General features: G+C 63.5%; 1 protein-coding gene across 1 annotated transcript; it reads left to right on the forward strand.

Moving 5' to 3' along the window:
- Positions 1–398: 398 nt before the first annotated feature.
- Positions 399–5,463, forward strand: LOC136054435 (cGMP-dependent 3',5'-cyclic phosphodiesterase-like; the record flags this gene model as incomplete). The annotated part of the gene is given in 20 exon segments (XM_065745703.1): positions 399–539; positions 821–901; positions 1,342–1,383; positions 1,386–1,432; positions 1,434–1,460; positions 1,566–1,633; positions 1,813–1,938; positions 2,419–2,517; positions 3,000–3,048; positions 3,172–3,237; positions 3,239–3,247; positions 3,344–3,443; positions 3,724–3,797; positions 3,799–3,837; positions 4,047–4,084; positions 4,221–4,267; positions 4,270–4,345; positions 5,242–5,341; positions 5,343–5,408; positions 5,410–5,463. Coding segments are annotated over 20 exon segments (1,349 nt in total), but the record flags the coding sequence as incomplete, so codon positions are not given.
- Between the last annotated feature and the right edge of the window lie 6,872 nt (positions 5,464–12,335).

The raw sequence follows: 12,335 nt of genomic DNA on the forward strand, positions 1-12,335 counted from the left end.
GGGGAGGGGAGGGGAAGGGGAGAGCTGGGGGTGGGAGGGGAGGGCAGGGCGGGAGCTAGGGTGGGGAGGAAAGGAGAGCCAGAGTGGGGGAGGGGAGGAGAGGAGACCCGAGGGGATGGAGGGGAAGGGGAGAGCCGGGGGTGGGGGAGGGTTGGGGGGATATGGGGACAATGGGACATGGGGTTATGGGGACAGGACGTGGGGACAATGGGACATGGGGTTATGGGGACAGGACGTGGGGACAATGGGATATGGGGTTATGGGGACAGGACGTGGGGACAATGGGACATGGGGTTATGGGACACGGACGTGGGGACAATGGGACATGGGGGTTATGGGGACAGGACGTGGGGGACAATGGACATGGGGTTATGGGGACAGGACGTGGGGACGCTGAGCGCCCCGCGGTGCCCCCGTGTCCCCAGAGGTGATCGGGGTGGCCGAGCTGGTGAACAAGATTAACGGGCCGTGGTTCAGTAAGTTCGATGAGGATTTGGCCACCGCCTTCTCCATCTACTGCGGGATCAGCATCGCTCACGTGAGGGCACGGGGTCACGTGGGTCACCGGGGTCACCGGGGTCACGCGGAGGTCCCACAGTCCTATAGGATCGCTGGGTGCCATGGCGTCACTGATCCCATAGGGTCAACCCCGTCCTGTGGGGGTGCCCCGATCCCAGCCGTATGTCCCTATATCACTTTTGAGCCCCTATAGGGTGGGGGGAGCAGCGATGTCCCCCAAAGCCGCGTTGGGGGGGTAGGGGTGGGGGTGGGGCTCTTTTGGGGTGCGGGGTCCCCATCCCCCCCCTGTGCCCCCCCAGTCCTCTGCTGTACAAGAAGGTGAACGAGGCGCAGTACCGCAGCCACCTGGCCAACGAGATGATGATGTACCACATGAAGGTGGGCGCCCCCAAAACCCCCACCCCACAGACACCCCACAGACACCCCGACCCCGTGGGGTGATCCCCCCCCAACCCCATCCCCGTGGGGTTCCCCTCCATCCCCTCCCCTGTGGGGTCTCCCCCCTCCATCCCCTATGGGGTGCCCCCTTAACCCCTCCCCTGTGGGGTGCCCCTCCCCTCATCCCCCGCCCCATGGGGACACTGTGGGGCCGTGGTGGGGACACTGGGGTCCTCGTGGGGTGATCCTGTCCTATGGGGTCACGCAGTCCCATAGGGATGCTGTGGGGCCACGTTGGGGTCGCTGTGGGCTTATGGGAACACTGTGGGGGCACCGAGGCCATATTGGGGCTGCTGTTGGGACACTGGGGCCGCTGTGGGGCCGTGTTTGGGACACGGGGGCCGCTGTGGGGCCGCTATGGGGCGGCTGTGGGGCGCAGGTGTCGGACCGATGAGTACACGAAGCTGCTGAGTGAGGGCATCCAACCGTGGCCGCCATCGACCCCAACTTCGCCAGCTTCACCTACACCCCGCGCCTCACTGCCCGAGGACGACACCTCCATGGTGGGCACCTCCACGGCCCCATATCCCCCCCCCCAAAAAAAAACCCCATAACCCCCCCCCCCCCGGCCCTATAACCTCCTGGGGTCGCCCCCCTGGCCCCCGCAGGCCGTGCTCAGCATGCTGCAGGACATGAACTTCATCAACACGTACAAGATGGACCGGCACACGCTCACCAGTTGGGGCCGGGTGGGCGCTGCGGGGGCACGGCCCTAAATCCCGATCCTAAAAGCCGGGTCGGGCCTGAACGTAATGCTGACCCTAAACCTGGCCCTGTTCGTAACCCGGACCCTGACCCCAACCCTATCTGTGACCCTGCCCCCCGTCCCTGCCCCCGTCCCCGCTGGTGGCCCCGCAGGTTCTGTCTGATGGTGAAGAAGGGTTACCGGGATCCCCCGTACCACAATTGGATGCACGCCTTCTCCGTCTCACACTTCTGCTACCTGCTCTACAAGAACCTCGAGCTCTCCAACTACCTGGAGTACGGCCCCACAACCGACCCCACAACCGACCCCACAACGACCCCACAACTGACCCCACAACCGACCCCACAACTGACCCCACAACCGACCCCACAACCGACCCCAACAACCGACCCAATACCCAACTCCAAACGCAGCCCTGCACCCAACCTCACACCCAACCCCATACCTGAGCCTGGGCCTGACCCCACACCCAACCCCACACCAGACTCCATATCCTGCCCCACACCCAACCCCATAACCAACCCCATGACCAAACCCATACCCGACCCTGGACCCAACCCCATAATGGACCCCAGACCTGACCCCATACCCAACCCTCAACCCAACCCCATATCCAACCCCGTACCCAACCCTGGAGCTGACTCAGACCCAACCCCATACTGACCCCATAACCGACCCCAGAACCCAACCCATACCCGACCCCATAACTGACCCCATCCCCGACCCCATCCCCACCCCATCCCCGCCCCACACAGGGACATGGAGCTCTTTGCGCTCTTCATCTCGTGTCTGTGCCATGACCTGGACCACCGCGGCACCAACAACTCCTTCCAGGTGGCGTCGGTCCGTGTGGGGTCGGGGCTGTGGGGTCGGGGTTGTGGGGTCGTGGGGTCGGGGTCAGGGGTTGTAGGGTTGGGGGTTATGGGGTGGAGGAGTTGTGGGGTCATGGGGTCGCAGGGTGGCAGGGTAGTGGATGGAGGAGTTGTGGGAGGTTGAGGGATGGAGAGGTGGTGGGGTCGTGAGCTTGTGGGGCTGTGGGGTTGTGGGGTCATGGGGTGGTAAGGTTGTGGGGTTATGGATGGAGGGGTGGTGGGGTCAGGGTAATCTTAGGGTCAGAGTGGGGTCTGCAATTGGGGTTAGGGTCCTGGTTAGGGTTAGGGTCATGGTTACGGTCATGGTTAGGTTTAGGGCCAGCACTGGGGTCAGGGTTGGGGTCAGGGTCAGGTTAGGGTCAGGGTTGGGGTCAGCATTGGGGTCAGGGTCGGGTTAGGGTCAGGATTGGGGTCAGCATTGGGGTCAGAGCCGTTCTCGGTTGTGACCCCACTTCACCTTCCAGAAAATCCGTCCTGGCCGCGCTCTACAGCTCCGAGGGCTCTGTCATGGAGGTGCACATCCCCTCCCCCCCCCCCCCCGGGGTCTGTGGGGTCCGTTGCCATCCCCACCCCACAACGACCCCATCCCCACCCCACAACGACCCCATTCCCCCCATCCCCCGTTCCCCCCCGCAGCGCCATCACTTTGCCCAGGCCATCGCCATCCTCAACAGCCAGGGCTGCAACATCTTCGACCACTTCCTCCCGCAAGGTGAGACCCCCCCACCCTATAACCCCCCCCCACCCCCACCCCATATCCCACCCCCACACCCCACCCACGCCCCCGTCCCGCTCCGTGTCCCCGTAGGACTACCAGCGCATGCTGGACCTGATGCGGGACATCATCCTGGCCACCGACCTGGCGCACCACCTACGCATCTTCAAGGACCTGCAGAAGATGGCGGAAGGTGACGTGGGGCTGGTGGCACCTGCCAGCTCCCCCTGTCCCCATAGGGGTCGTGTGGGGTCCCCATAGGGTCGTGTGGGGTCCCCATAGGGTCGCGTTGTGTCCCCATTGAGCTCCCACGCCCCCTTGTCCCCATAGCACTGCCAGCTTGGGGGCACCGAGCCGCATCCCTTGGGGTCACGGTTTGGGATGCAAGTGGGTCTGGCCATGCCAAAGCTGTGGGTCTGTGGGGTCCCTCCTGAGCCCCCCCGCCCCACAGCCGCCCCACACTTTCCCCACAGTGGGCTACGACCCCAAAAACAAGCAGCACCACCGCCTGCTGCTCTGCCTGCTGATGACGTCCTGCGACCTCTCGCGACCAAACCAAGGGCTGGAAGACCACCAGGAAGATCGCGGTGAGCGCCCCTGGGGTCCCCCTGACCCCATAACCCCACAGCGACGGGGAGACCCACAGCGCGGCCCTATAGCGCGCCCGGAGCCTCACGCCCTACAGCGACGGCGCCCATAGGGTCACACCTGGGGGGGGTGTGGGCAGGGGGGGGGGTTGTGGGGTGGCATAGCGGGGGTACGGGGTGGGGTGTGACGTGGTGTCCCATATCCCCAGGAGCTGATCTACAAGGAGTTCTTCTCCCAAGGAGATCTGGTAGGCGCTGTGGGGGCCGGAGCTCTGCAGCCGTTGTGTGTGCGCTTTTATGGGGGGGGGAGGGGGGGGTCTGTGACCCCCACCCCACCACCAAAATGCCCCCCCCCCCCCCCCCCCCCGCGTTTTGCCCCATAGGGAGAAGGCCATGGGGAACCGCCCGCTGGAGATGATGGACCGGGAGAAGCGTACATCCCCGAGCTGCAGATCAGCTTCATGGAGCACATCGCCATGCCCATCTACCGGGTGAGCGCCCCAGCGGCGTGTGGGGCTGGGGGGGCGCCACGGACCCCGCAGCATTGCGGGGGGACACATCCCACCCCCGTCCCCATCACTGCTGCCCCCCCATTATTTCTGCCCCCCCCATAATTTCTCCCCCCCCCCCATTATTCCTGACCCCCCATTTCTCCTGCCCCCCCCCCATAATTTCTACCCCCCATCTTTCCCCCCTCATTTTTCCCCTCCCCATAATTCCTTCCCCCCCATCTTCCCCACCCCCATAATTCCTGACCCCCCCATTTTCCTGGCCCCCATTTGTCCTGCCCCCCCTCCCCCAATTCCTGCCCCCCATATTTTCCCCCCATTCTTTCCCCTTCATCTTCCCCCCCATAATTCCTGCCCCAATTCCTGCCCCCCCATCTTCCCCCCCCTATCTTCCATCTTTTCCCCCCCACAATTCCTGCCCCCATCTTCCCCCCCCCATCTTTCCCCCTTCCATCTTCCCCCCCCATAATTCCTGCCCCATCTTTTCCCTCATCTCCCCCCCCCATTATTCCTGTCCCCTATCTTCCCCCCCCATTCCCCCCCCCCATAATCCGCCCCGCCCCTCCCCCCCCCCCATAACTCCTGGCCCCTATCTTTCCTCCCCATCTTTCCCCCTCCATATTCCTACCCCCCCATTTCCCCCCCCCCCAATTCCTACCCCCCCCATTTCCCCCCCCCCAATTCCTACCCCCCCATTTCCCCCCCCCCAATTCCTACCCCCTCATTTCCCCCCCCCCCAATTCCTACCCCCCCATCTCCCCCCCCCAATTCCTACCCCCCCATCTCCCCCCCCAATTCCTACCCCCCCATCTCCCCCCCCCAATTCCTGCCCCCCATCTCCCCCCCCAATTCCTGCCCCCCCCCATCTCCCCCCCCCAATTCCCGCCCCCCCCAGCCTGCTGCAGGACCTGTTTCCCGGTGCGGCGGAGCTGTACGATCGCGTGGCGCGGAACCGGGAGCAGTGGTGCAAAGTGTCGCACAAATTCACCATCCGGGGGGCTGCCCAGCAACGACTCCTTGGACTTCCTGGACGACGACGGCGACCCCCGAAACCCCGAACCGCCCCCTCAACGGCTGCCGGGACCCCAAACCCGACCCCAAACCCGCGCCCCAGTGACGGCGGGACGTGTCGTTCCCCCCCCCCCCCCCCCCCCACCCCGCCGTATCCGTGCATTTGGGGTCGGCGTCGGCCCCGCTGGGGGATGTTTCTTGCTATTGGGGTCGGTGAGGGTGTGGGGTGGGGGTGGCCCACCCGTGTGGGGTGAGGGGAGGTGGGGGTTCCCGGTGTGGGGTCTGTGGGTCTGGGTGAGACGGATCGGGGGGGGGGAGGGGCAGTGGGGGCACGTGGACCCCGTTGGTGTGCCACGGTCCCAACAGCTGAGCAGCCCTACAGACCCCACGCGTGGACGCTGCCATCCCATAATGGTCCCTGTAATCCTGCAGACCCCACGCGTGGACGCTGCCATCCCATAATGGTCCCTGTAATCCTGCAGACCCCACGCGTGGACGCTGCCATCCCATAATGGTCCCTGTAATCCTGCAGACCCCACGCGTGGACGCTGCCATCCCATAATGGTCCCTGTAATCCTGCAGACCCCACGCGTGGACGCTGCCATCCCATAATGGTCCCTGTAATCCTGCAGACCCCACGCGTGGACGCTGCCATCCCAGAGTGGCTTTACGGACCCCATACATGGACACTGCCATCCCATAGCGGTCCCCGTGGCCCTACAGACCCCCACGTGTGGACGCTGCCATCCCACTGTTGTCTCTCTGGCCCTACAGACCCCATAGATGGATATCGCCATCCCATAGTGACCCCTTCTGCCCTACAGACCCCATGCATGGACACTGCCATCCCATAGTGTTCCCCGTGGCCCTACAGACCCCGTGGATGGATACCTCCATCCCATAGTGACCCCTTCTGCCCTACAGACCCCACACACGGACACTGCCATCCCATAGTGACCCCTTTGGCCCTATTAAGTGCTGTGTACCGACGCTGCCATCCCATTGCGGTCCCTTCGGTCCCATTGAGTGCTCTGTATGGACGCTGCCACCTTCCCATAATCCCTCTGACCCCAAAGACCACCGTGCACGGACTGCCGACCGCCCCACGCCCTCGTGGCCCTACACACCACGCATGACCCCGTCCCCCCACCCCCCGACCCCAAAAGCCGCTATGGGGCCGCGTCCGTTCTGCCTTACTCCTCGGAGATGCCTTCAGAGAGAGACCGCTTCACCCCATAGCGTTCCCCACGGGGCGGGAAGGAGCTGACCCCAAAGGCAAAAAAAACCCTATAAGGATACAGGAGAAAGCCAGCGCGGTGCCGGCCCCATAAGCCGCGCCGCATCCCCTGGGGCGGGGGGGGGGGGTGGGGGGCTGCGTGGGGTCAGCTCCGCGCGCACCTCCGCTTATGGGGTGGGAAACCCACGCGTGGATGCCGCACGGATCAGACCCACGGCCGCGCGTCCCCTCGGTTATGGGGTGCTGGCGGTCCCCAAACCCCACTGCGTGCCCCACACCCCACAGCTGCCGCGCTCGGGCCGCGATGGGGCTGAGCGGTTCTGCCCCCCTCGTCCCCTCCTTTTCCCCTTTGCTGTTCCCTTCTCTCTCTTTTATTGGGGTTTTTTTTGGGGTCTGTTTTCTCGGCTCCGCTTTCTTTTTTTCTGTTCCCGTCGGTGGGTTTCGGTTTTCCTAATAAATTTCGTACGTCGATCCCGTGTGGGGACGGGGACGCGGCACCGCGGGGTCACCAACGCTGGGAGGTGTCCCCAAAGGGACCCCAAAACCACCGGGTGTCCCCAAGGGGACCCCAAAGCCATGAGGTGTCCCCTAAGGGACCCCAAAAACACCGTGTGGGGGTTCCAAGGGGACCCCAAAGCCATGGGGTGTCCCCTAAGGGACCCCAAAAACACCGTGCGGTGGTTCCAAGGGGACCCCAAAGCCATGGGGTGTCCCCAAGGGGACCCCAAAAACACCGTGTGGTGGTTCCAAGGGGACCCCAAAGCCATGAGGTGTCCCCTAAGGGATCCCAAAGGAATGGTGGCACTATGGGGTCCCCAAAGCCATGAGGTGTCCCCAAAGGGACCCCAAAAACACCGTGCGATGGTTCCAAGGGGACCCCAAAACCATGGGGTGTCCCCAAAGGGACCCCAAAAGAATGGTGGCACTATGGGGTCCCCAAAGCCATGAGGTGTCCCCAAAGGGACCCCAAAAACACCGTGTGGTGGTTCCAAGGGGACCCCAAAGCCATGGGGTGTCCCCAAAGGGACCCCAAAAGAATGGTGGCACTATGGGGTCCCCAAAGCCATGAGGTGTCCCCAAAGGGACCCCAAAAGAATGGTGGCACTATGGGGTCCTCAAAGCCATGAGGTGTCCCCAAAGGGACCCCAAAAGAATGGTGGCACTATGGGGTCCCCAAAGCCATGGGGTGTCCCCAAAGGGACCCCAAAAGAATGGTGGCACTATGGGGTCCCCAAAGCCATGGGGTGTCCCCAAGGGGACCCCAAAAGAATGGTGGCACTATGGGGTCCCCAAAGCCATGAGGTGTCCCCAAAGGGACCCCAAAAACACAATGTGGGGGCACCATGGGGTCAGTGTCCCTTAGGGATCCCAACGCCATGTAGTGTCCCCAAGGGGACCCCGACCCCGCGAGGTGTCCCCAGAGAGACCCCAAAAACACCGTGTGGTGTCCCCAAAGGGACCCCAAAAGAATGGTGGCACTGTGGGGTCCCCGATGCCATGAGGTGGCCCTGTGGGGTTCCTCAGCACCATAACGGGTCCCCAAAGGAACCCTAAAAACGCCGTGTGGTGACACCGAGCGGACCCTGAAACCATCAGTGTCCCCAAGGGGACCCCGACCCCATGAGGCGTCCCCAAAGGGACCCCAATAGCACCGCGTGGCGGCTCCAAGGGGACCCCAAAGCCATGGGGGCGCACCCTAACCCCCCCCCCCCCCCCACGCATGCGCACATCCCCTCCGTCCCCTCATTCCCGCTCCACCAGGTGGCGCCGTTCCCGCCTTTTTTTTCCCGCCCCTCCCCCGCTCTCCCCACACTGCGCCGCGCGGGGCCGCCCCTCCTCCCTCACCGCTCCCACCGCCCCCGAGCGGCGCAGCGCGGAGGAGCGGGAGGGGCGGGAGGAGGAGGAGGAGGAGGAGGAGGAGGAGGAAGAGCGGCGTTGGTGGGGGGGCGGTGCGTGTGTGTGTGAGTGTGTGTGTGTGTGAGTGTGCGTTGGGGGGGGGAGGGGCGGCCGTTCCGCCCCGAATTCACCGCAGCGCTGCGCGGATCCCCTATGTTCCTATTGGGGGTCCGCATGTTTCTGTTGGGGGTCCCTGTGTCCCTCTTGGGGGTCCCTGTGTCCCTCTTGGGGGTTGCCATAGCTCTGGTGGGCGGCCCTGTGTCCCTCTTGGGGGTCCCTGTGTCCCTATTGGGGGTCCCTCTGTTTCTGTTTGGGGTTGCCATGGCTTTGGTGGGCGGCCCTATGGCCCTATGGGTTCCCTGTATCCCTATGGGGTTCCCCGTGTTCCTATTGGGGGTTGCCATGGCCCTGTTATGGTCCTTATGGCCCTATTCCCCGTGTCCTCACTGGGGTCCCCGTGTTCCTGTTGGGTGTTGCCGTGGCTCTGGTGGGGGTCCCTGTGTCCCTATGGGGTCTCCCATGTCCCTGTTTGGGGTCCCTGTGTCCCTATGGGGTCTCCCATGTCCCTGTTTGGGGTTCGGGGGTTGCCATGTCTCTGTTCGGGTCCCTGTGCCCCCTATATGTGTTTCTCTGTAGCTGTCTGGGGTCCCTGTGTTCCTATTGGGGGTTGCCATGGCCCTGGTGGGCGGCCCTATGGGGTTCCCTGCATCCCTGTTGGGGTTCCTATGTCCCTATATGGGACCCTGTGGCCCTGCTGGGTGTCCCTATGTCCCAGTTGGGGTCCCTGTGTCCCTATGGGGTCTCCATGTCCCTGTTAGGGGTCCCTGTGCCCCTATTAGGTGTTGCCATGTATCTGTTCAAGACCCTGAGTCCCTGTGGGAGTCCCTATATCCTGATGGGGTCTCCCATGTCCTTGTTAGGGGTCCCTATGGGGTTCCCTGTGTCCCTGTATGAGGCCCTGTGTATCTATTTGGGGTCCCCGTGTTCCTATCGGGTGTTGTCATGGCTCTAGGGGGGTCCCTGTGTCCCTATGGGGTCTCCCATGTCCCTGTTTGGGGTCCCTATGTTTCTACTGGGATCCCTATGTTCCTATTGGGGGTTGCCATGGCCATGCTGGGCGCCCCTATGGCGTTCCCTGTGTCCCCAATTGGGATCCCCATGTCCCTATTGCAGGTTGCCGGTGTCCCTGTTCTGGTCCCTCCACCCCCTATATGGAGCCCTGTGTCTCTATGGGGTCTCCCATGTCCCTGTTGGGGGTCCCTGTGTCCCTACTGGGAGTTGCCATGGCCCTGTTCAGTTCCCTGTGTCCCTATATGGGGCCCTGTGTGTCTGTTTGGGGTCCGTATGTTCCTCTTGGGGGTTGCCATATCCCTGGTGGGCATCTCTATAGCCCTATGGGGTTCCCTGTGTCCTTGTGGGGTGTCCCATGTCCCTATTGGGGTTCATGTGTCCCTATGGGAGTTGCCATGTCCCTGTTGAGGTCCCTGTGTCCCTATAGGTCCCCTGTATCCCTGTTCGGGGTCCCTGTGTCCCTACAGTGTGTTGCCATGTCTCTTTTAAGATCCCTGTGTCCCTATGGGGTCTCCCGTGTCCCTATTGGGGGTCCCTGTGTCCCTGTGAGGGTTGCCATGTCGCTGTTCAGGTCCCTGTGTCCCTATGTGGGGCCTTGTGTATCTGTTTGGGGTCCCCATGTTCCTATTTGGGGGTTTCCATGGCCCTGGTGGGTGGCCCTATGGCCCCTATGTGGTTCCCTGTGGGGGGTCCCTATGTCCCTATATGGGGCCCTGTGTATCTGTTTGGGGTCCCCGTGTTCCTACTGAGGTTGCCATGGCCCTGTTGGGCATCCTTATGGCCCTATGGGATTCCCAATGCCAATGGGGGTCCCTTTGTCCCTATGGGGTCCCCCATGTCCATATTCAGGTTCCTGTGTCCCCTATTGGAGCTTGCCATGGGCCCTGTTCAGATCCCTGTGTTCCTATGGGGTCCTATGGCCCTATGGGGGTCCCCTATGTCCCTTTGGAAGGTCCCTACATCCCTATGGGGTCTCCCATGTCCCTGTTGGGGGTCCCTATGTCCGTGTTGGTGTCCCTGTACACGTATTGGGGTCTGTGTCCCTTACTGGGATCTCCTGTGTCCCTATTGCGGGTTGCCATGTCCACATTGGGGTCCCTGTGTCCCTGCTCAATTCCCCCATGACCCTTTTGGGGTCCTTAGGTCCCTATCAGGGTCTCTGTGTCCCTATTGGGGGTCCCCGTGTCCCCATTTGCTGCCCCCGTTGGGGTCTTTGATGTCCCTATTGGGATCCTCATGTCCCCATAGGATTCCTGTTGGGGTCTTTGTCCCTATTGAAGGTCCCCCTTCCCCCCATTGGGGTCCCCGTGTCCCTGTTAAGGTCCCTGTGTCCCTGGGACAGCGAGTGCGGGCTTTGGGGGACGGGGGTGGGATTGGGGTCGGGGTGCAGTGGGGTGGGGATGAGGATGAGGATGCAGTGCGTTGCGATGCTGTGGGGTTACGGTGTGATCCCAAAGCCGTTCCCCAGCCCCATTGCGGAGCTGCTGTGCCCCACTGATGTCAGCGGGCACCGGGGACGTGGGGGGGTTGGGGTGCAGCGCAGATCCATTTGGGGTTTCTGGGTTCGGGGGGTGGGGATGAGCCCTTAGCCAGGGTGTGATCCTACACTGCACTTCGGGTGGGCCCCGAAACTGCAGCGGGGGGCTGGGTTATAGGGCAGGGGGTGGGTTATAGGGCAGGGGGTGGGTTATAGGGCAGGGGGTGGGTTATAGGGCAGGGGGTTGGGTTATAGGGGAGGGAGTCGGGTTATAGGGGAGGGAGCTGTGCTATGGGGCAGGAAGGTGGGTTATTATAGGGTAGGGGACCTGGTGATATGGGGCAGGGAGCTGGGTTATAGGACAGGGAGTGCTATGGGGCAGGGAGCTGTGCTATGGGGCAGGGAGTGGGCCCTGGCCGCCACCCCACAGGGAGCTGTCTCCTTCCGGGACTTTGTTTGCAGAACAAACTGAAGAACTCCGGATCCCACATCCGGAGCTGGGACAGGGGGGGACGGGGACACTTTGGGGTTGGGGACATTGGGACAGGGGGACGGGACATGGGGACACTTTGGGGTCAGGGGGACATGGGGCCAGGGAATAGGGATGTGGGGACAGGAACACGGTATAGGGATATGGGGACACCTTGGGGTCAGGGACAGGGAATAGGGATATGGGGACAGGAATGGGGTCAGGGATGTGGGGGCACTTTGGGTCAGGAACATGGGGATGTAGGGCGTTATGGGGACGGGGGACATGGGGTCGCATTGGGGTCAGGGACGTGGGGACGCACTGGGGACACACTGGGGACAGGGACATGGGGCAGGGCTGTGGGGTGGGGCCGTGTAGGGTCGGGCCCTGCAGAAAGCTGCAGCGCTGCTTTGGGGCCGGACACCCCGCGGCCCCATAGGGGAAATGTGTGGGGCCGCGGGTGCTTCCTGCAGCTGTCAGCACCAGGAAGGGCGGGGGGGTGGGGTGGGGGAGGGGCGGGGGGGGCACACTTCCTCTGCTCTGCGGGGGGGGGGGGAAGGGGGTGTGGGGCAGCCCCATAGGGGACATCCCCCACTGCAGTGGGGTTGGGGCTGTGGGGCGGCCCTGTGTGGCCCGGTTCTGCTCTTCGGGGTGGGGCTGCACCCATGGGGTGGGGCTGTGGGGTCCTGTACCCATATGTCTATAGGGTCCTGCTCCCATCGTGTGGGGCTGTGGGGTTCCTGCACACCACACCCGGCGCGGCCCCATTTCCCCCACAGCACTCCCTTCCTGCCTGGCCCCATTGCTGTCACCCCCGCCCCACAGCCC

Source organism: Cyrtonyx montezumae, unplaced genomic scaffold, assembly GCF_038088225.1.
Source record: "Cyrtonyx montezumae isolate F1298 unplaced genomic scaffold, pur_monq_1.0 scaffold_37, whole genome shotgun sequence".
Lineage (NCBI taxonomy): Eukaryota > Metazoa > Chordata > Aves > Galliformes > Odontophoridae > Cyrtonyx > Cyrtonyx montezumae.